Below are 22,196 nucleotides of genomic sequence, written 5' to 3'. Positions count from 1 at the left end.
TTGTGTAAAGTAAGCCATAATTGAGCTAATTTGGTCTCATGAAAGGATTGTAAGAATGACCTGCAGTGTGTAAATCTACTCTTCTCAACCTCCTTTCTTTCTCTCCTTAACTCCTTTCTATCAATATTGTTGAGATCACCTAGGTTGTCCCTCTGAGTGATGGATTCAAACATATCTTGCTTTTTTCTGAAAAAGTCAATAGTGTATTGCTTCAACAATTCTTTCTTAATATGATTGAAATGTTGGTTGGGATTGAAGAGAAAAGAGGTATTTATGTTAAATTGAAATATAAACAGGTGGTATCTGATCTTTTAAAAACAGTATTTTCCTGGGCCCAGAATGAAGACACTTGCTTCCAAGTATGACAAGAGGAGTTTGGTTCCTAGGACCCACATGATGGAAGGAGAGAACCCATTTCCACATGATTGCACATACATACATATATGCATATATACATGCACACATATATGTATGCATATATACACACACATACACGCATACATACATACACATGCACACACACAAAATAAATTAAAATAATTAAAATAGTAACTTCTGTATCCATGGATTAAAGCAAGTATGACCTTCATTATTATAATGTAGATTTAGGGCATTTGAATTACTATTATGCCATCAATTTATATTGATAATAACAAGACAAAATTCCTTTATTCTTGTTGATTTTCTCTTTTTTTCAATTGTATCTTAGCTACTTAAATAGACACTTTGAATTTCTTCAGGTAATTTGAAGTATCATTTCAGAGAACTTCTGCATCAAAGAAAAACACAACTAGAGATCAATATAAAATCAGTTTTATTAATCATATGTGAAATGAATAAAATTATAAACATTAATATTGGTAGGTTTTCACAGAATACTTAAAATACTCTTTTAAACCCTCTTGAAATTAATTTTGAGTTAAGGATCATATGGGATATACTTTAAAAACTCAGAAATATCTTTTTATTTATATGCTTTTCAAAATGTTGTTGCAGCTCCTGATGAGGACCTTTTGTTCTTTATGATACAAACAGTGGTACCTACATAATACAGACTAGCACAATGGAGCCCACCACAGACAGCACAATAGTGGAAGTACTAACTCCAAAGCGTGGACTTTCATCAGGGATGGGCTCAGCCTGAGGGGTGAACAGTGCCACTTGTGCGATGTTGGACAGTCTTGAGTGCTGGTTGCTTTTATCGACACTTTCAATGGCAATGAATATGTAGGTTGCATTTTCTTCTGAGATATTGTCTGGTTTAAAGGCAAAGGTTTCCTTGGAGTTGGCTTCTTGTGGTTTAAGGTTAGTTGTATCAACCAGAAGAGAATTATTAAAATTGTCTCTGAGGTCAATGATATTTTCGCTTGTTCTTATGATATACTGTTGAACTAAGAAATACGTTACAAGTGGGTTAGTTACTGCATCACACCATATCAAATGTCTTTTTAGTTGTCCTCACAAAATTTAGTCATGCTCACATCAAAAGTCTTATTCACTTTTCTGTAAAAGCTGAGTTCTGACATACATTTATTTATTTATTTATTTATTTATTTATTTATTTATCTATCTATTTATTATTTATTTATTTGGTTTTTTTAGGACAGGGTTTCTTTATATAGCTCTGGCTGTCCTGGAACCTACTCTATAGTCCAGGCTGACCTCAAACTCAGAAAACTGCCTGCCTCTGCCTCTCAAGTGCTGGGATTAAAGGCATGTGCCACCACTTCCAGGTTGAGTTCTGACTTTTAAAGATAGCCATGCATGAAAAACAAGACCTGTATCATAAACTGTAACACCTCAGATCCTCACACTCCGGCTTGGCTAAGGTGTCAGTCACCAGTGCTCTCCTCTGGCTGACTGTCTGCTCTTGCACCACCCTGGACATATCTCACTTCGGACAAACCCACAGGGCCCTTGTTCTTACCTGTTCCCACATCATAATCATCTCCTGGGGCCGTCCATGTCAGACTGATCTCTTCCCCTTCCAGTGTGGCCTGGAGGTCTGTGATTTGACTTGGTGGGTACAGATCAGGCAATGGGCCATTTGGAACATTGGACATCACAAAGGCGCCTCCAGATGCTGTCCTGCTGAAATTCTCCAGGACTGGCTGAGTAGCTTCAGTTGTTTCAGGTCTGGGTGGGTTGCCTTGAACTTGTCCTGCATTTAAAATTCTCTAGTTAAATCAGATGGAACTGTTTACTTTTTAGAACCCAGGCAGTCAGCTTCCTGACCCGTCTTGTCTTTCCTTTTTATTCTCTTTTCCTTCCTACAGTTGCATTTTTATGGTGTGCTTCAATTGCAATCCTTCTATTCGTGGGAAAATTCATCCTCCAGGATGATATCTAATCAAATTGCACAATCACTTGCTTTGAACTGAAAACTACACCAAATGAGGATGTTATGCAAATTGTTACATGAATTTACAAAGCAAAACAAATCTAAAATTAGAGGCAGGCATGAAACCTAGGCTAGCCTCAAATGGACTTTTGTAGCCAAGGATAACCTTGAAATCCTTATCCTCCTTCCTGTCTCTGTCCCCTAAGTGCTGGGATCTCAGGTGTGTGCCACCATGTCTCTTAAGAAAAGTATTGCTTCTACCCCTCCTGATAAGGAGTAAGGAAAGCAAAGTTTAAACATGGAAGCCTGTGTAACTCTGAGGACAGACTGCCCCACTGGCTGGCACTTCTGTTTCTAGCACAGTGCCATTTCCTTTGTCTGGAGATGAAAGGAAGACCCATTGTTGCTGACAGTCTAAGGATGTTCCACACTAAAAAATTCTAGCTGATAGCTTTTCAGCATCTATTGTTTGCCAGATTGGGTTAATGTAGAGACAACTGTATAAAGATCTGTGTCTAGAAATGGGGGGAATTGTATTTTGAACTGTAAAATGTGTGGAGCCGCTACCCTATGAAATCATGAATATAATTCACTGGGTTTCTGACACTCACCGTCTACTACCCAGCCTGGTATGTACGCCGCTCTGCTTGATGGATGCCGCAGACTTCTCCTGGCAGAGTTTGTTCCTCCATCTGCACGGACTTTTAAGCTATATGTCCCATTTGTTGAATAAGCTGTGAAGTACCTGGAGTAGACTCCATCATCCTTGAAAGCATCAGCCCCTTGTTAAAACATAAAGAAATGAATGACACTCATTGTAACAGATGAGAAGTTGGTGTGTGTTGTCACACATGCATGGCCTTATACACAGTCTGTTCCTGTGCTTACAATTTCATATTTGAATGGAGTATATATATCCATCAGTTTCTTCCCAAATAATAAGTTATTGAATCGTGTACTCTCAACTCACTTTAGCACGTATGTATTGGCACTCATATAACACATTTACTCACACAGATAATTGTGTATGTGTCATAAATATTTTATCTCTCTGTGCCGAAGCAACTTATGAAGAGGTAGTAAGACTCTTCTTACCATTTCTCTTTCAATTGAATGACTTCCAGTTCCCTACATTAATCCTCCTGCTTTTTCTTCTGTTTATATAAGTGAGGCACTTCCTGTCACAAATGTACCTTCATATAAGATTTAACTATCATTATTCCTTTTAGACAACTAAATTAACTTATTTTGATTTATAATCTTTTCTTTCCTTTCCCCTTCTTCCCCTTCCCCTTCTTCCCCTTCCCCTTCCCCTTCTTCCCCTTCCCCTTCCCCTTCTTCCCCTTTCCCTTCCCCTTCCCCTTCTTCCCCTTCCCCTTCTTCCCCTTCCCCTTCCCCTTCTTCCCCTTCCCCTTCTTCCCCTTCCCCCTTCTTCCCCTTCCCCTTCTTCCCCTCCCCCTTCTTCCCCTTCCCCTTCTTCCCCTTCCCCCTTCTTCCCCTTCCCCTTCTTCCCCTTCCCCCTTCTTCCCCTTCCCCCTTCTTCCCCTTCCCTTCCCCTTCCCCTTCTTCCCCTTCCCCTTCTTCCCCTTCCCCTTCCCCTTCTCCTTCTCCTTTTCCTTTTCCTTTTCCTTTTCCTTTCCCTTCCTTTCCATCTCTGTCTTCTGAATGAGCCCGCCTTAGCTGGAGTCAGGCAATGCCTGTCAAGATTAGAAGCATAATTTTGGCAGTAGTTGGCTTAAACAGAATGCTTACATCTGCAAGATGCTTATTAAGCTCTTGGACGTTACCAGATTGCATTTCCCAATGGTTTTGCTATTTTTTGCTAATCTGTGTTAACTCTTCATCCTGTTGTACCCACAGCGCCAGGAACACATGACACACTTGGAACTAGAAACAAATAGACTTATTCTTAAAAGTCTGTGAATTACCTGCACCGTTGTCCAGCAGGACCAGCTCTTCTGTCTTTCCACTGTTTGATTCTACTGTAGCTGTCACTCTGGCTCCAATGATGGGTGTGTACCCTTGTAGCACTTCTGCATACACAATCATTGGGCTGGGGTAACTGTTAGCGTCCCTGTTTACTTTCGCATTTACAGTGATTGGTGGCACAGAAGAACTTGCTGGCCGAGAGGTTACTGTAATTGTTAGTATCTCTTCCTTTATTTTGGCTTCCAGGTTGTAAGTCCAAACACCCACCTAAATTTTCAATGAAACATGCAGCAAGCATTTAGAGTCCAATGACATGTTTTTTTTCCACTATGTGATTTTAAAATACAGCAAGGAAGTAAAAAAAGAAGAAGAAGAAATTGGGTTGAGTGGTCTTGAAAGGACTTGATTCCTCAGGTACTGAAGCTGAGAAAGTTGGACCTGATGTTATGCATATTTGTATTTCTTGATATCTCAATTGGAAAACAAAGTTTTGATAAGTCTGCCTTTGTTTTGACCTTATTCTTTGGTCTCAGTGTCATAAATTCCATGACTCTGGCAGACAGAATTGGAAGAAATGGCACGCCAGGTCACCAGGACTCTCCACATTTCTTCCTCCCTGTTCTCAGATGCCTTCCCTTTTCTATCAACTGGAGGCTTCTTTTCCCCTTATCATGCACCACAGCTCTCAGGATCACACAGGGAAGGGAAGGTCAGCCATTTTACTTTCATTTTGAAGATGGTAGAATTGCTGTACTCACATTTATGATGTGCTTAGACACTCTTTGGAAAAATATCTTTAGGGGGAAATGAAAATGCTAGTGGCTTACCTGAGCTGTTCCTGGGATACTGAGATAGGCCATTTTGGAAGCCATGTCCATTGTGAAATTTGTGATTTCTGTTCCTTTGGGATCCCTGAGATAAATGTCAGGGGCTTGTTTACTCCAGGTGACAAGAAAGAATGTGTCCTTTCCCACAGTGCTGTCAATCGCTACAGTGTCATTCAGCCAGAGACTGTCATTCAGGATGGCCCCCTTGCTTTCAAGCTGTTTAAATGTAAAGAAACAGTAAAAAACAAGAAAAGCAGAAAAAAACGTAATGACTACAGAAGAAAACAGCTTTATTACTATTTTTTCTCTAGAAAATTCATCATATTTGATCTGAAAACAGTCTTACATATGCTGAACTGACTTAGCTCTCTCTCTTCCCTCCTTCCCTCCCCACCAATAGATTTGCCATCATCCTGAAGGCTTCTTGGAATGTGACAGTTGCCAGGTTGGTAATGCAGACTCTGAAGAAAGGACAGGGTATGACAGGAGCTTTAAAGTGGAAGCATCAGTTGAGGAGTTGGGTCTGTGACCCTGCTATACTTCAGTAGTTTTTTGGAAAATGCTGCTGCTGACTGTTGGCTGTAAAGGATGCTAAGACCCACAAATTAATGGGGGAGGGGGGAGGGAGGGAGAGTGTTTTAACTAGAATAGAGTAAAGGCTCCCACAGTGAAGCACAGACAGGCCTGTAGCTGGGACGCAGCTCAGTGGCAGTATGCTTGCCTAGTGTGTTAGAGCTCTAGCTTCAGTCCCTAGGGAGGCATGAAAGACAATCGATAACACCCTCTTGAGGAGATTGCAAGTGCAGAGTGTAGGTACCCAAGGCCTGCAAAGCTTGTGACGTCATACAAGCGACATACAAGCAATGTATAGGTCTGTTGCCAAGGCAACAGCTGCTGTTTACCCAGAATTCCATAGCCTATCTTTACCTGTAATTACATCACCACCTGTATATAACCAGGCAGCGCTCTTTCCCCCTCCTCTCTTTTTTCTCTTCCCTCTTTCTCCCCTTCCTTCCCGCCCGCTACTCCTTCCCTATCTTAAATAAAGTCCCGCATGGAATTATCTGGCCTAGAGTGTCTCATTGCACCTCATGGCTCCACCTCATCCCCGCGAGTGAGCACAGCGAGCAGACGCAGCGAGCAGACAGGACTTTTGAGCGCAGAAACCAACACAGTAATCTTACAGGATTAAGAGTGAAGCTTTGGATATGGAGTCCATTCCAAAAAGGGAAAACTGATGTTGAATGCGAGAATCCTGAGAAGAGAGAAAGCTAGCTATAGGGTCTCTTCTGGGAGGAGCCACAGAGTGGCTATTCATCTCTGCTGAGAGTTCTTAGCTGAGAAGAGTTAATATGCTAAATAATTTTTTAAAATTTACAAAATTGCATGTTTGTCATGTAACCATGATATTTTGAATCACTACAAATGGCCTAAATCAAACTAATTACACAAGGGTTTCCTCACTACTCATCTTTTTATGTTACAGCAGCCATACTTAAATCCACTTTCTCATCAATTACCTTAAATATGATAAAATGCTATTAAATTGTAGTTGTCACTATGTTTATGCAATACATCTCTGGGACTCGATTATTATTTAATTGAAAGTTTGTGTCTATAGCCTCTTTCTTGCACATCTTACCAGCTGATGCTAATTATGGCATTATAGTTTTATCTTTACTTGTGAGTACAGCTGTTTTGAATTTGAGGTTTACATGAGATCGTGAACCTGATCTTTCTGTGCTCAGTTTATTTCACCTAGCAGGAAGGCCAAGGCATTCCAGCTTTAATTATGTGGGTGCTTCCTGGGGGTGCCATTTTTAGGAGCACGGGAATGAATGGGATACATTTCTACTGTCCCCTAGATGTCAACCCTCCAAAGCCTTCAGTCCTGATAGGAACAAGGCAATTCTTTAAAGTATCACACTAAACTCACAGTCCTGGCTTAAGCTGGCAAGTGTCTCATTGGATGCAGGGAACTTTTGGATGGGAATAACACTTTTTGACACTTCATCAGCAAAGTCTCAGAAAAGAAGGTCACGTTGGTCCCACAACGGCATTAGGAGAAATAGTTGAGGGGAGTAGATTTTCCTTTGTATTCCAGATGCCATCCCTAAGCCCAGCTGCTTCTCTTCAATTCAGATGACTGGACCATGCTTCTAACTGGTCACTATTTAACTCCTAATTCCACCCATAAAGCATATGATTACAGATCAACTTTGAATATTTGTGTTTTTTCTCTCTATTTCAGAACTTACCATAAATAGCTCAAATGAGAAAAACAGAATTTATTTCGACTCCTTCTACTCATTAAAAACCAAACTGAAACATACAAGCCAACACTGATAGTCTTGATTATCTCTACATATAAATGTTTCATTTCTGGCTGGTTTTTTGTAATCTACTCTTACACCTTTCCTTGATTATGGTAAAAGCAACCACAAATCCTTCAAGGACAGGAAGATGCTGACCTGAAGTGACTTCTGGGTGACATCAGCATTTTCAGAAGCCAGGGCCCCAAAAGCATTAATGAGTCCATTGTTCTGGGCTTCATCTGAAGAACTGACAAACTTTCCACCTAAAATATGAATGAATAGGCTATGTTCTTTTGTAGGACAAAAGCACTTACCATAATTTAATGATTAACAAGGTAACAGTTAACATAAACTCAAAATTGCCATATGGACTAAATTAATTTGTCAGAAAGCCTTTAAGGTCATCATTACAATGTTAGTTTAGGTTAATTCATCATAACTACAAAGCAAAAACCACCTTATTATCTTAGTATGGTAACCTCAGTTGCATGAGGTACTTCATCTGGTCATAGATATGCAATGTACTACATTCTGCATATTTAAGTTCATGGATTTTTTTGTATAGCCCTTTAGGGGAATTATGAACTCTTATCGACATCATTTAGATTTTTTTCAGAAGAAAATAGCTTAGAGGCAGAAAACTGGAAAGATGAAAGAATTGTTTTATCAAGGTATCTTGACAATGCCTGCATATTGGGTAGAATATTTGTGACAGAAATAAACTGTAAAATGACATTTATTTGGAATAGTAGGAGCTTGGAACAGTAGGAGCTTGCATAGCTAGCCACAAAAAACAAACAAACAAAAACCCCAAACAAAAAACAAACATGCAAAAAAAAACCCCAGGTATATATATTTAGTAAAATGAAAGCCAAACTAATATAATTATTGACAGATGTATGTTATGTTTGAGAAGGCATGTAAATAGTTTTCATATCAGTATATTAAAATAAGTTACCATAGTAAATTAAGTTAAATAAGTCACCATAGTTAATGTTAAATAAGTTACCATAATTTGTATTTTCTCATTGTCCTTTAGTCCTGGAAAATCCAAGACTTAGTTCAAGGACTGTCTTGGGAGCCATTTGATTTTGTATACCTCCTTTTCCCTTCCTTCCTTCATACAACATTCTGGGTGTAAGTCTTAATTTTATTCTCTACTCTTCCTGTTATGAAGGAATGTGATCTCTGTGTTTGGATTGGCTGTTTTATATGCTTTTCCCAGTCAAATGGACAAAGAATGTGTTGAGAACAGAGGTTGGGTCTATTTGACTCTGCTCTCCAATCCCTGGCCTGGCTCTTGCAAAGTTGAGCTTAGAAGAAGCAGTTGAATGTCAGCTCTACAATTATATAGAACAATTGAAAGTCTCTAATGTATAGATCACGTTTTACCTGTTAAAGTCGTCATGCTTATTATAGCTAAATCATAGGAGGGTCCCAAGGCAATGAAGTGAACTACGGCCCCGCTGTCTTTCACCTCGTCAATACAGTTTCTGACTGTGCTGTCCTCCCCATCACTCAGCAGCAAGATCTCAGTCCCATCTGTCTGGTATCCTCCATCTTTAAACACCTGCAAGCATATTCATAATACTGTTATCATACTAGATCAGCTGTCCTGATGGAAAGTTACAAAACAGAAACTATACAAATGTGTAGGATAGAGATAATTACTATTTAAGAATTATAGAGTTTATGCTCATAATCTTTGAAGAATGTAAACTATTTTTCTGTCTCCCTCCCCAATACAGGGGATGTTTGTTCAATTGACAGATGGGTGGGATCAGGAATTAGAAAAAATCCACATGGACTAAATAACATCTGACCCCAGAAAACCCAGGCAAACAGATACCTAAAATATGGATTGCATTGTCTTCACTTGTTATTCTCTGACAAACCAATCAGTTTATACAAAGTCAGTTGTATATACAGCCAGTTGCAGTGAGCCACCACACCAGCAGTAACAGGTAATGGACTCCAAGTTAGAAAACCCTTGAATACTTAGATAACAGGGGGTTAATGGTCTAAGCATGTTGAAGTTGCAGATGAGACAGAGTCTCATTGATCTCATGGTGGCCTCAGATGGTCTAGCCAAAGATGATCTTGAAATTTTCATCCTTTTGGCTTTTCTAAGTGCTAATATATATATATGTATATATGTATATACATATACATACATATATGTGTTAAAGTTATTTTTTCCTGTGTGTATAGTCTAATTAGTTTTTTTTAAATTAGGAGACAAGTAAGAACAGTAGAACTTCATTTTGTCCTAAAAACACATCAAAGACCAAAATCCATGGCAGTGGGATTTTTCACCTGAAATGCAGTTCTGATTCCGGAGCAGATGGACGTCCCTCCACTGGCACTAGGAGGTAAGGTTTCCAAGAGCTGATTTCTGTCTGTGTCATTGTGGATCTGGATCAACTCACTCTTAACAGTGGCCTTGCTTTCGAAGTGTACCATCCCTACCCAGGACCTATTTTCAATTATCTGGCTTAGAAAGTATTTTGCAGCTTGGTTCATTCGATTAAGGCGATCATAAAGCTGAATGAAAAGTAATAAGAAAAGAAATGAGTGGTTTTCAACTGGAAGATGAGAGCAGATCTCATAAAACTGTGCTTGGGGCTTATTGACAAGACATGGACAACTATTATTTTGTACTATAGAAGAAACCAATTATAATGTTAACTGGCAAATTAACAAATGTGGTTATATGTAACATAGGACACATGAAGAAGTTCATAACTTTCTACCTGAGGCTGCTCCCAGAGGCTAAATAACCAAGTTAAAGGTGGGACTTGGATTGAAGCTAAGGCAAAGATTCACATCTTAGCACCACATTCGCCCCATAATCACTCCTGATAAGATAAAATCCTAGCTCAGGAGATTTGAGACCTCAACCAGCCTCTCTTTATCTCCAAACATGGCTGAGCTGTGTAGCTCAGCAAGGAGCCTGCTGAGCTCCTGTTAACTCTGAGAGGCCCGCCTACCCTGCCCCTTCTACTTCTAGCCTTTTCCCTGCTTCTCTATCAGTGGGGCAACTGACCTGACTTCCTGGTAACTCACTGGTAACCATGTCTCTTTTAACTAGATGACAGCTCAGGATGTACACATCACACATATATTTCCTCTAGATCCTCCCTGCATCCCCAAACTGGTTTGCAAACTTCTTGAACCAGCTCTGAACACTCCTACATATCTACAATTTTGCTCTGCCTGCTCATCTATCACTTTTTCTTATTTTTATTACAATTCTTTGGTATGGTGAGTGTGTGGGTGTACAAGGATACTTGTACCACAGCACACATGTCATGGTATATGTAGAGAGGTGAGAGGACAACTACAGGCACTCAGTGATTGCCTTGTACCATTTCAATTCCAGAGTTTGAACTCAAGGTGTTAGAGTTAGCAGAAAATGCCTTTGCATGTGACACAATCTCTTCTGCCTCTATCATCATCATCATCAATTATTATTATTATTATTATTATTATTATTTATTACTATTAGTGTGTGTGTGTGTGTGTGTGTGTGTGTGTGTGTGTGTGTGTCTGTGTGTGTTTGTCATGGTGTCCATCTGGATATAAGAAGATAGTTTTGAGGAGTCAGTTCTTTTCTGATTCTTGAACTCGTATTGATAGAATATTTTAACCTGCTGAGCCATCACACCAGTTCTACTTAGCCTTTATACATGGATCTCCCAGGACCCTCTCTGTGGTGGTCTATTCATCTCTCAACCTGCAGTCTCTTCTCTCCTCAGTGATATTTCTGAGGCTACCTGTGTGCAGTCCTTTTGAACGTTCTTCTGTCTCTCATGAAATTCCATGTCACTGTGGCTCACCTCCTCAGTCCCTCTCATCCTTTGCCCTTTCAATAAACACCTTCCCTTACTTGCTGACACTTTAGTTTCTGTCAGCACGTCTGTCCCACCCCACAGTTCTGTCACTGAGTGCTTTGTCATATTACTGGTGCTTGCTTCTGGCTCATATACATTTTAGCAGCTATATTGGTCACACATATATTATGAACTCTGGATCAGATGAGGTTCTAGTTCTGAGTAGAACTCAGTCTGGTTGGGGGAGGCACAGGCAGTATCAATAAAATATACAGAACAAGGGATACGCAACAGGCAGTTTTGGAATTGGCAAAGGGTGAGCTCCTATACTGCACTCCTAGAGCCCAGCCCTTCTCTTGGTGAAAATGAGTGTCTCTACTAAATTGTGGAGGACAGGAATGATTTACACAGGTAGGTGATGCTGAGACAGAGAGAAAAACATTTCTGGACTATAATGATATCTGCTTTCTTGGTTTGTCTCATGAGACAGTGTCTTACTATGCAACCCAACTGATTTTGAATGTTCCTAGTCTCCCAAATGCTAGGATTACAAGAACATACTTCCATTGCTCATCCTAAATAAACTATAAACTTCTCAAGTACATTTATAGACTCAAAAGCAAAACAAACAAATGAACACGAGCCCATGAACTCACAGTCATACTCCCAGACACATCGAGAACTAGGCACACAATTCGTTCCCCGATCCTCAGCAGGGAGAAGAAGGGTGGAGAGGGTGTCCCCTCCATGGGCGTGCTGTTCTTAAAATCCTCAGAACTGCTGATTACATCCCACGTGCTTCTGTAATCGCACTTCAAATTATGTAGAGTTGGAGCCTCTCGATTATGGTTTTCTTCTTTACAGAATTCAGTCACCTACAAGTGTAGTAAAGTGTAGAAAATTACTATTTCATGTATTAAAAAATGATCTGGAATGCAAAGTGAAAGTATGTCCAGTGTTAGAAAGTAGAAATAATTATGCTGGTGTAGCAAAGTGCCTGTAGTTAATACTTTGCTATGAATGTATGTAACAATAGTTATCAAAGAAAAAGTGGCTGTTGAGAGTCAGGGGCATGTGACTGGCCTGAAGGAGGTTATCTGGGAGGGTTTGATTTTAATGAACAACATATTTTTTTTAAAAAAATTAAAGGAAAATAAGTATAGTGCTTAGCAAATGTGCATGCTCGAGTAAAATACTGTTAGCACTAAAGTAAATTTATCATTATTATAGTTAACAATAATTATCCAGCTATTAATAGACAGTAATGTTAATAATATATAATAGAGGATTAATACTTACTGGGTGTCGATCAATGTTCAATGACCTCTACATTAACATATTTAATGCTCATGTCATGCTTAGCATCCACTATATCTCAGGTAGAGTGCTTGCCTAGCAATGTGTAGTTTCTTACTTTTATTTCCATCATCATTGTGGTCGTTATCATCATCATCATCATCATCATCATCATGATTATTTTAAAGTTAATGATATTAGACAAATCCTCTGATTATAGATTCTGAACACAGTGACTGGTATACTTACAGAATCGATACTTTGCATGAACATTATGGATGCCTTTTCTGATTGAACTTTATCAGGGAAGAACTGACAATCCTTTTCATATAACTTCGTGGTGGAGTTAGTTCTGCAACTTCTGGTTATACAGCTGCCACCTTGGCATGTCTGGACTCTGTTCACGCCCATGATACCTGTGGAGCACCTGCAAATATGGAAGTAAATCTAAGAGACAGCTCAGTCATTCATTTGAACAGTGCTCCTGTTCTCTCTGAGCTTTGTGGCGTGGTACTTCTTGTGTAGATGCCATGACCTTCCTGCACTGCTGGCAAAGGTCAAGAGGGCCAATCAAAGCAACCATTTGTTTTTCCGGAAACTGTAATGAAAGAAAAAGTTCAAGAGGTATCTCCAGTCACTCACAGTAGGACTCTCAGCTGGGATGAAAGCTGTGGGTGAGTCTTTTCCTTAGACATTCCCGCAGTTGGCCTTGTACTAACTCTCTGCAGGCACCTCTTTGACAGAGTCTGTGGTCTGCGGTGCAGTCTTCTTTATCAGGAAGACATCCTTGAAGATATCTCTTCAAGGATGAGATGCCCCATAACTACATGTGCTTTGACTATCTTTTCATCCAGAGGACAATGTGACTGGAATCAGAGAATGAGGGACTGCCAAGAAGGCAATGGAATAAAGAAGGATTGATGTGTGCTAGTCCATTGAGAGTCATAGCTGGCAGAGATCAGAACAGACTCACCAGGCTTTAGCCAGAATGCATCTCATGGGTTTTGCAGGTTCAATCCAATAAGCAAATTCTAAATGAGTTCTGGCATCTATGGGAGAATTGTGTACATACAAAGTGTCAAAATGGCCATCAAATAGTTGGCATTCAGGCTATGTATATTTTTATATGTATATATTTGTCTTCAAGGATAATGGTCTAAGACAAGCATAAAAGAGGCTAGTGATATTGCATCTGTTATCTGCCTTGGGAGAAAACATGGATGCTTGTCATTGGAAAGGACTATAAGGAAGTTAAAAGCTGGAGGTCATTTGAGGATACTTAGGGGTCATGCCATGCCTTGTTGCTTCGATTCTCTTTGAGGAAGCGCTGTAGAATGGCTGGTCTTCATTGTACTCATCAAATACTCCCCAGCGAAGGTGGGCCCATTCGTGGACCAACACTTTCCCTGTAAGACATTTTTCAAAGACATAATCATAATTCGATTGGTAAATTTTATATCTCAATCTTTCCAGGCCACTGAGATGCATCAGTGGGTAAAAGTGCTTGCCTCCAAACCTGAGAAACTGAGTTCAGTCCTTGAACCCCATGTGGTAAGCAGAAAGGTCCTGACTTTCAAGTTGTCCTCTGCCCACCACACCACCCCTTCAGAGAAAGACAGAGACAGACAGAGAGATAGAGAGGGGAGAGAGATGACAAGAGAGAGAAAGAGAGAGAAAGAGAGAGAGAGGAAAGCTAGAGAGCAAAGGGAGAGATTACATTTGGGTTGAGGTTTTCTGTAACTCTTAAAGTTTATATTTTGTTCACAGAGGTAAACAAGCAATTTTCACCTGAAGAATTTCGAATGGCTGAGAAGCACCTTATGAAATGTTCAATGTCATTAATCATTAGGGAAATTCAAATCAAAACAGCTCTGAGATTTCACCTCACACCAGTCAGAATGGCTAAGATTAAAAACTCAGGAGATAGCAGGTGTTGGCGAGGCTGTGGAGAAAGAGGAACACTCCTCCACTGCTGGTGGGGTTGCAAGTTGGTACAATGACTCTGGAAATCAGTCTGGCAGTTCCTCAGAAAACTGGGCAGGACCCTGCTATACCTGGCATATACTCCTGGGCATATACCCAGGGGATTCCCCAGCATGCAATAAGGAAGCATGCTCCACTATGTTCATAGCAGCCTTATTTATAATAGCCAGAAGCTGGAAAGAAACTGGGATTTGAATTTCAGTTCTTGTGGAGTCAAAGGTCTCACATATTAGTTTATGACTGCCAAGTATGAACCCTGTCAACAGCCTAATCAGATACACAGAACTCTGCTGTATAGATATTTTGATGGTGTAACTTTGGGGGGAAAAACAGACTAAAAATGTTCCTGAGGGGATTAATTGAAGAAAGATATTGATATGCTATTTAGATTATGTAGATTACATGGGATACTGTATCAAGAGTTTGGTGAATTTTGAGAAAATGTAAATGGCTTGGATAATAAATCATATGTTTAATGTCACAAAGCTAATAGAGCAATGAAGATTTGGACTGAAGGATTTCTTTTCCAATTTGCTTACTAAATATAGTATAGAGTTGCTTGTTGCAAACATGCAATGCTTTATCCAGAGTCCCCACCTGAATCTCCATATTCATTTTGATTTCTCCCAAGTACAAAGTCAGGGGTGAGGTGGATGTATTCTGCTTTCTCTTCACACTGTGTGAACTGCCTGGTGTAGGGCTCATCTCTGCCTTTGAGGACGGGAGGTGCAACTTTAACATCAGCCTGGGAATGTTTAAAAAGATAGTTAACACTTGAAGAACAGAAAAGGCAATAGACAAATTCTGAATTAATAAATTTGTAACAAAGCTAGTAAGCACCAGAAAACACTTTTGTTGTTGTTAGACAACAAAATATTGATACTTACATGGTTGTAACTCTCCTGTTTTGGCCTCCTATACTGGGAACTATTGGCCCAACTCTCAGGAATTAATATAGATACATTTTTGAAGAAAAATCTTTTTTCTGTAGCTTCAAAAAGGTATGTAGATGCTTTAGTCACCATTTCCTATTATCAAAGGGAAACAGATATGTAAAAATGATCATGAGAGAGGAATTATATCTCAGGCCCTCTTCTCTGGAGTACCCTATTAAGCTGATTACAAAACAGCCATTCATCAAGATCAGCAGCAGCAGGCTCTGCCCACCCTTCTAGCCAGACATCTTTTTGTCAATCCAAAACTCATTTCGCTCTGCACCTATAAAGGCTTCTGGGTCCTCTATCATCTCATCTCAAAAGACAGCTTGTGGCTTGTACTTGGTTATTACAATAATTGATTTATATACCTATATACCTGGAATTTAGAGTCATTTATTTGACTCTAAAATTTGAGTGAACACTTTGTCGTTGGCTTATGGAATGTCTGAAGTCTTACCCTTAGTAGACTAAAGACACTCCTAATTTTAAGAAATGAACCAAAAACAGCTCTAGCAGATGCAAACTAATGAGAAAATCCCATGGGAGCCTATATCAGGTTAGGACTTTCTTTCCATACTCCTGGAAAGGGTTGGAAGGTTGGACCCTTGGAGAGAATGGTAAAAGAAAATTATATAGCACATGTAAAAAAATGATCACAGAACCGTTACTCTGTTCTCAATGTAAAAATGTCCATTCTCCCCCAGGATCTTGAGTCAAAAGTTACTGCAATATATTAGAAGATTTCTCTTTCCACAGAGTCACTGTCTTATAAAGAGAAACACAGATGAAAAGCAATTAAGGTGACTGTTCCTTATAACCAGGTCTCTCAGAGGGAAGTAAAATATAAACAAATACAGAAGAAAATAAAATACACAAAAGCAAAGTCATCTTCATTTCATGGGAGCCGTCTGTTTCTCCTCTGCTGTGTCTATCAGGACAACCCCCCCCCCCCATGCTTCCAGCTTTAACATAAGCCCACTGCTCCTGAAAGCCTCCATCTCTCACCCTGCTGCCCTCTGAGAGTCCAGCACTCTGACTCTTTGTAAAGAGTCACCAAACTGATTAGGGAATGATCACAAGATTTGTCAGAGTGTCAGATCCAGAGAATGAAGGTCCCATGCAGGAAGGATGTGATGAACTCTAAAGAGGCTCGGAAGCTGTTTAGCACACATGGAAGGAGGATAAAATAATTCTCTTTCTTCCTGGATGCTTTTTTTTTTTCCAAAAGAGAGACAGTTAGGCTTCCATGTTCTTCAGGAAGAGAGTACTCTCTGTACATATGAGATAACAGAGTGGTGGTGGTTCAAACTGGGTTATGAACTGGACCAGTATGCTTATTGCATACAACAGTGTATGTTGTATATTGTATAACTCCAAGGACTGCATTTCCTTGAGAGTCTCCATGTCTCAACTGGCTGTCTTAGATAGTCGGCTGTTTGTAGGTCATGGAGAGCTAGCTATTAGAGACCCAGTATGTAACTTTAATCTTCAGGGATACCAAGGATACTGATAATGGGTTCTCAACATTTTTTTTAACAAGAGTCCTATGGTGGTATTCCTTCTAAATTCTTCCCTAGAATTCTTCTACACACACACACACACACACACACACACACACACACACACACACAATTTTAAAACCTGAAATATGAGTGTTTGCAGATGTGGTCACATTTCAAACCCAAAAGGTCTTGAACACAATAAACACAGAAACTTGAAAATGGAGAAAATGGAGGCCAACAATTATAAGAGATTTCCAAAATCATTGTGTATAAGTGGATAATAACAAGTTCCAATATTACCTGATGATAGAGGACTTTGTAAAAGGCTAAGTGTCAAAAACCCATAAAATGTAGATGTGCTGTCAAAGGATCGAATTTCTACTTGTAATGTTCAATAGAAGACTATGTTGAGAACTCGTTTTTGTCTCGAAAAATAGTCTAATCAAATATTCATTTTCTGAATTCAAAAAGTTTGAAGCCTATCATTTATTCCTGAACACCAAGAATCTATCATTCAGCGTCTGCTCTTCAGATTCTATGGAAAAAACATGTTCTGTCTTTTAGAGTTCAAAGGACACCAGGTAGTGTAACCTCTGGGCTGCTGGGTGGTTTACAGAGAACGTGTGACAAGTGGAAGGCAATGGAAATCACCAGGATAGTTCAGTCCATGCCCAGTAGGGAGCTCAGCAGTGAGTAATAGGCCCAGTGGGGGTAACCCCAAACCAAGTAGTAGAAGTGGCGGATGCTGCCCCTGTGGACATGAAACATGATCGTGTAGCAGAAATGCCAGTGTTTACATGGAATGTTGGAGTTGGAAGAGACTTTGGTGAAGCAAAGCCCTAGGTTTAGTGAGGGGGCCTCTTCCTCTGTTGCAACCACTGGGTGGGCTCCTGTCCTCCACATGCTGATCGTCTCTAACTTTTATCCAAGTAAACATTTACATCTCCCCATGCATTCAGATTTCTGTCCCTTCTACCTGGATGACAAAAAGCACCTCGATTTGAAACCAGCTTGTGCTAACTGCTCCTCCTCAGGTACAGCTCTTTCTTAGAGCTTCCTTTCCCAGCTGACAACAGTTCTTCTCTACAAGTAGTTAAGCCAGAGTTGTAAAGTTTGTCTTGCCTCTTAACTTTTGCTCTCTACCTTCTCCTTTCCACACAAGTGTAAATCAACAAGAGTGTTGTCTTTGAAACTTTCCAAGTAAGTTCAGCATCACTTGAATCACTGCTGACAGCTCCTTGTCCCAGTCAACACCCCTATCCATACCCACAGCCTGGCTCCTTCTGCACCCCTATGCTACATTCATACAGTGATGTGACATGAGTGATCCTTCTGTGGTTTCAGGTAGTCAGAGTGGTCCTGGAAGAGGCACCACAGTGTACACATCCTCCTCTTTCATGGAGTCTGATCACTCAGAGGGAAAGTAAAGATGCGCTCTCCAGTGGTCTGGGCTCTGCCCCTGTGCAGGAGCCTCTCCCAGCTTCAGTGTAAGGCAGGCATCCTTCCTCCATCTCAGTCACTGTTTCCTTGATTACACAGATGCTATTACCCACATAATTAATATGTTTCTTGCTGTCTCCTCACATGTCACATCATTATTTGGGGCTTCTCTGAGGGTTTCCCTGAAGGAAACAGTGACGCACACTCTTGCCTATCATAGCTGTACTCTGCTCTGTCTCACTCTCCTGAGGCAGCATGCCCCACAGTAACCTACTAACATCATATCTACTCTCCCAGTCACTGTGTTATTACTGATGACCATGAAAAAGAAGGCATATCTATAATTCCTTTTTCTTTTAATTCACTCCCCTTTCCTCAATTGTATGACAAGTATATGTGTATGCATGCACAATAAATAAGTAAATTACAAAACTAGAAAGAGAATCCAACTTCTAAATGACAGACAAGGAAGCTGAAGATCAGAGAGGCTCTGGTGAGACGGTGGCATCAGTTTCTAGAACCTGTAGAACCTTCATCTAAAATGTCTTAGAGCCTTCATCTCACTCAATGTCTCCCGAAACTGTCTACTCAGTTTTCAACCTTCTCATAACATTCAGAGGTTTCCATAGTAACTCTTACTATCACTATTAACCTTTTTATTCTTCATAACTCAAATAGGAGAAAGCCAGATTTTCTTACCTTTATGTGTTCAATTATTGTTACATCTTCTGGCACAGCAGGATCAATGGCAATGATGATGTCTTCATACCCATTCTCATTCAGTCTTACCAAGGAAGTGTCTGACCCCTGAAGCAGGTGCAGGAGGAGGAGGAAAACAACCTCCCTGGAGAATTCCATCATGTTGACCTGGTGATGACCCAGAGGCCTTTCTTTCTCTGTGTCTCTTGCCCGGTCTTTATATACTCCTAAAATCACCTGTTAGCTGATAGAGCATTGGTGGCTGTGTAAAGGTCAATATTCATGTACAGAAAACACACCTCCAGTTTATGTAACAGTGGTTTTATTTTATTTCTTGGTTTGGTAAAGGTTAAAGTGATCAGGAAATTATAAAGCACTCTCTCTTCCTGAGACATAAAACATTGCTTTCCATTTTCAGTTAATTTCCTAAGCATGCATATAGACTTTTATTTCTACAGAATAGGATCATAAAATAAAATCACAATAAATTGTACAGTCACTCTGAAGTCCTTCCTCCATTTGAAAGAGTAAATTTTTTATTATCCATACTCTCTGTTATCTGAACAACAATGATACAAATATAGCTAGGTAAGCTGAGCTTGAAATGCAAGACTGTAAAGCATCTGATACACTTAAGGAGATTTGGTGAAGTCAAGTCATTAGAATAAACAAGCAGACAAAGCGACAGACAGCCCATCCCTACTAAACAGGAATACAACTTTTTTCCTACATCGTACTTTGCTGGTCACTGTTCAGGAAAAATTAACAACAAATTTTCATTAACTGCTTTTGTTCTTTGAGAGGACATATATAACTGAGCATACATAATGCATTCTGTTTACTTTCACATTTCCATTCACCTCCTCCTACCTCCCTACAAGTCCAGTTGTCACATGCACGTCTTTTTGTTGCTTTGTGGCCTGCTAAGTTTAGGCATGACCATCTATGTGTCCATGGCTTGGGAACTATATGTTGGAGGCCAGTTAGCTCATCAGTGGTACACAACTGAAAACAGTGACAGCCTCTCCTTGAGAAAGCCTCAATAGACAGTGCTTAGCCTAGGAAGCATAGGCCCTTTGAGGCCCTCTCTGATCCCTGATTGACAGGCCTAGTCTTGTGAGACCCTGTGCAGGTAGCCCTATCTCCTGTTAGATCATGATTGCAAAGGCTGTGTCATGCTCTGAAGGCATGATCTCGTAACCAGCTGCTTCGTTCCTTATGTTCCCTTTTGTGATGTTCCTCGATCCTTTGAGGGGACAGTGTAAATATCTTATTTAGGTCTGAACCTTCAACTATCATGCATTCTCAAAACTTTAATTAGCCATGAGTCCCTGCAATCTCTCTTGTCACTGCAAAGAAAGGCTTCTCTGAGCTTGGCTGAGTGTGGCATTTGTCTAATGGTATGCATGGATATTTAGAAGGAAGCTTGATCTCTACCAATTTATCTTTAGTTTGTTAATAATTGCCTCTTCTGCTCACTTCATGACTCAGCCATTTTATTGGATTAACAATAATTTTCTTTGAAGAACCATAAAAGAAATGTATTTGTCCTTCCCTATGTCATAATTATCATGAAAAACTTCCTTATATTTTCCTTATAGAAAAATAAACATGCCAGGAACATACTGTAAGAGCTAAAGTTATCCTGTAAGCCACACCTGCCTAAGGGCAGACAACTTCCTGGTATGCTGGGGCTGTTGTCCATGTAAATTAACAAGTCACATATTTTCACCTCAGTATGCAATGTCAGTTGCCCCAACTGCATAGGGATATACTTGATCACATATATGTGGGATATACATAGGCAGGAAGGACATCAAGGTGTATGTTCCCCCCGCCCCCCATGGGAGATCAGCAGGAAATGCCATAACTTTGTGAGTTCTGCCTTTAACAGCATCTGACTAGCACAAATCTCTGGGAATTATAAGGATGGGCCTGGCCAGTGTTTATCTTCATGACCAGTATTAAATAAAACTTGCTTTAATTTGGCACTCGTGGTCTTGGCCTCTCTCCTTTCAATTTTCAGGTTTAACAATACCATTTTGATATTAGTTTTTATATACTTCTTTCTATATTTATTTGTTTGTTTATATTTTATTTTTATTTTTTCTTTTATTAGTATTATTTATAATTTCAGTTAATCTTTTTTTTACACTCCAGTTTTTATCCTCCCTCTCCCCCACCCCCACTGTCCAGTCCATCATCTGACTGTTTCCCATCCCATACCTTCTCCTAACAGGTGCCCTGGTCTCTACAAGGGTGTATTTACTCTTCTACCCCTGAACCCCACCAGACCTTTCCACTCCCTGGAGCCTCCAGTCTCTTGAGGGTTAGGTGCATCTTCTTTCTCTGAACCCAGACCTGGCAGTCCTCTGCTGTATATATGTATATATGTTGGGGGCTTATGCATGTTGCCTGGTTGGTGGTCCAGTGTCTGAGAAATTTCACAGCTTCAGGTTAATTGAGACTGCTGGTCATCCTACAGCATTGTCCTCTTCCTCAGCTTCTTCCAGCCTCTCCCTAGTTCAGCCACAGGGGTTAACAGCTTCTATCTATTGGTTGGGTGGAAATATCTACATCTGACTCTTTCAGCTGCTTTGTTGGGCCTCTGAGAGGGCAGTCATGTTAGGTCCCTTTTTGTGAGTACTTCATAGCCTCAGTAATAGCGTCAGGTCTTGTGGCCTCCCCTTGAGCTGGATCCCACTTTGGGCTTGTTGCTGGACCTTCTTTTCCTTGGACTCTTTTTTATTTTTGTCCCTGCAGTTCTTTTGGAGAGGACCAATTATGGGTCAGCGTTTTGATGGTGGTGTGGCAACCCCACCCCTCACTTGATGCCCTTTCTTTCTGCTGGAGGTAGGCTTTAAAATTTCCCTCTCCCCACTTATGCCATTTCATTCCTTTGAGTCCGGAGTCCCTCATCTCCCAGGTCTCGGGACCCCCCCCCCCACCTCCTTCCTCCTAAGGTTGTCCGTTTCTATTCTTTATGCTGGTTCTCAGGGCTTCAGTTTTTAGATCTTCTAAAATATTTCATTCTATGTGCTTTGTTGGTACTTCATGAGAACAACATCAAGTTCTTTTTTATATTTATTTTTT

The 22,196-nt window shown here is 40.2% G+C and overlaps 1 protein-coding gene across 1 annotated transcript; it reads right to left on the bottom strand.

Annotated features, from left to right (window-relative positions):
* Positions 1–1,041: 1,041 nt before the first annotated feature.
* Positions 1,042–19,265, bottom strand: LOC127682061 (calcium-activated chloride channel regulator 4A-like). Its single transcript, XM_052178480.1, has 14 exons — positions 19,104–19,265; positions 15,412–15,552; positions 15,122–15,269; positions 13,839–13,947; positions 12,791–12,968; positions 11,902–12,120; positions 9,729–9,956; positions 8,805–8,982; positions 7,569–7,675; positions 5,098–5,313; positions 4,270–4,537; positions 2,953–3,123; positions 1,928–2,161; positions 1,042–1,391 (listed from the first exon to the last, which is right to left on the bottom strand). The coding sequence occupies exons 1-14, from the start codon at positions 19,263–19,265 to the stop codon at positions 1,042–1,044; spliced, it is 2,709 nt and encodes a 902-aa protein (XP_052034440.1).
* Positions 19,266–22,196: the final 2,931 nt, after the last annotated feature.

The sequence above is a fragment of the Apodemus sylvaticus genome, chromosome 4 (assembly GCF_947179515.1).
Source record: "Apodemus sylvaticus chromosome 4, mApoSyl1.1, whole genome shotgun sequence".
Lineage (NCBI taxonomy): Eukaryota > Metazoa > Chordata > Mammalia > Rodentia > Muridae > Apodemus > Apodemus sylvaticus.
This window is presented reverse-complemented; position numbering and strand designations above follow the sequence as displayed.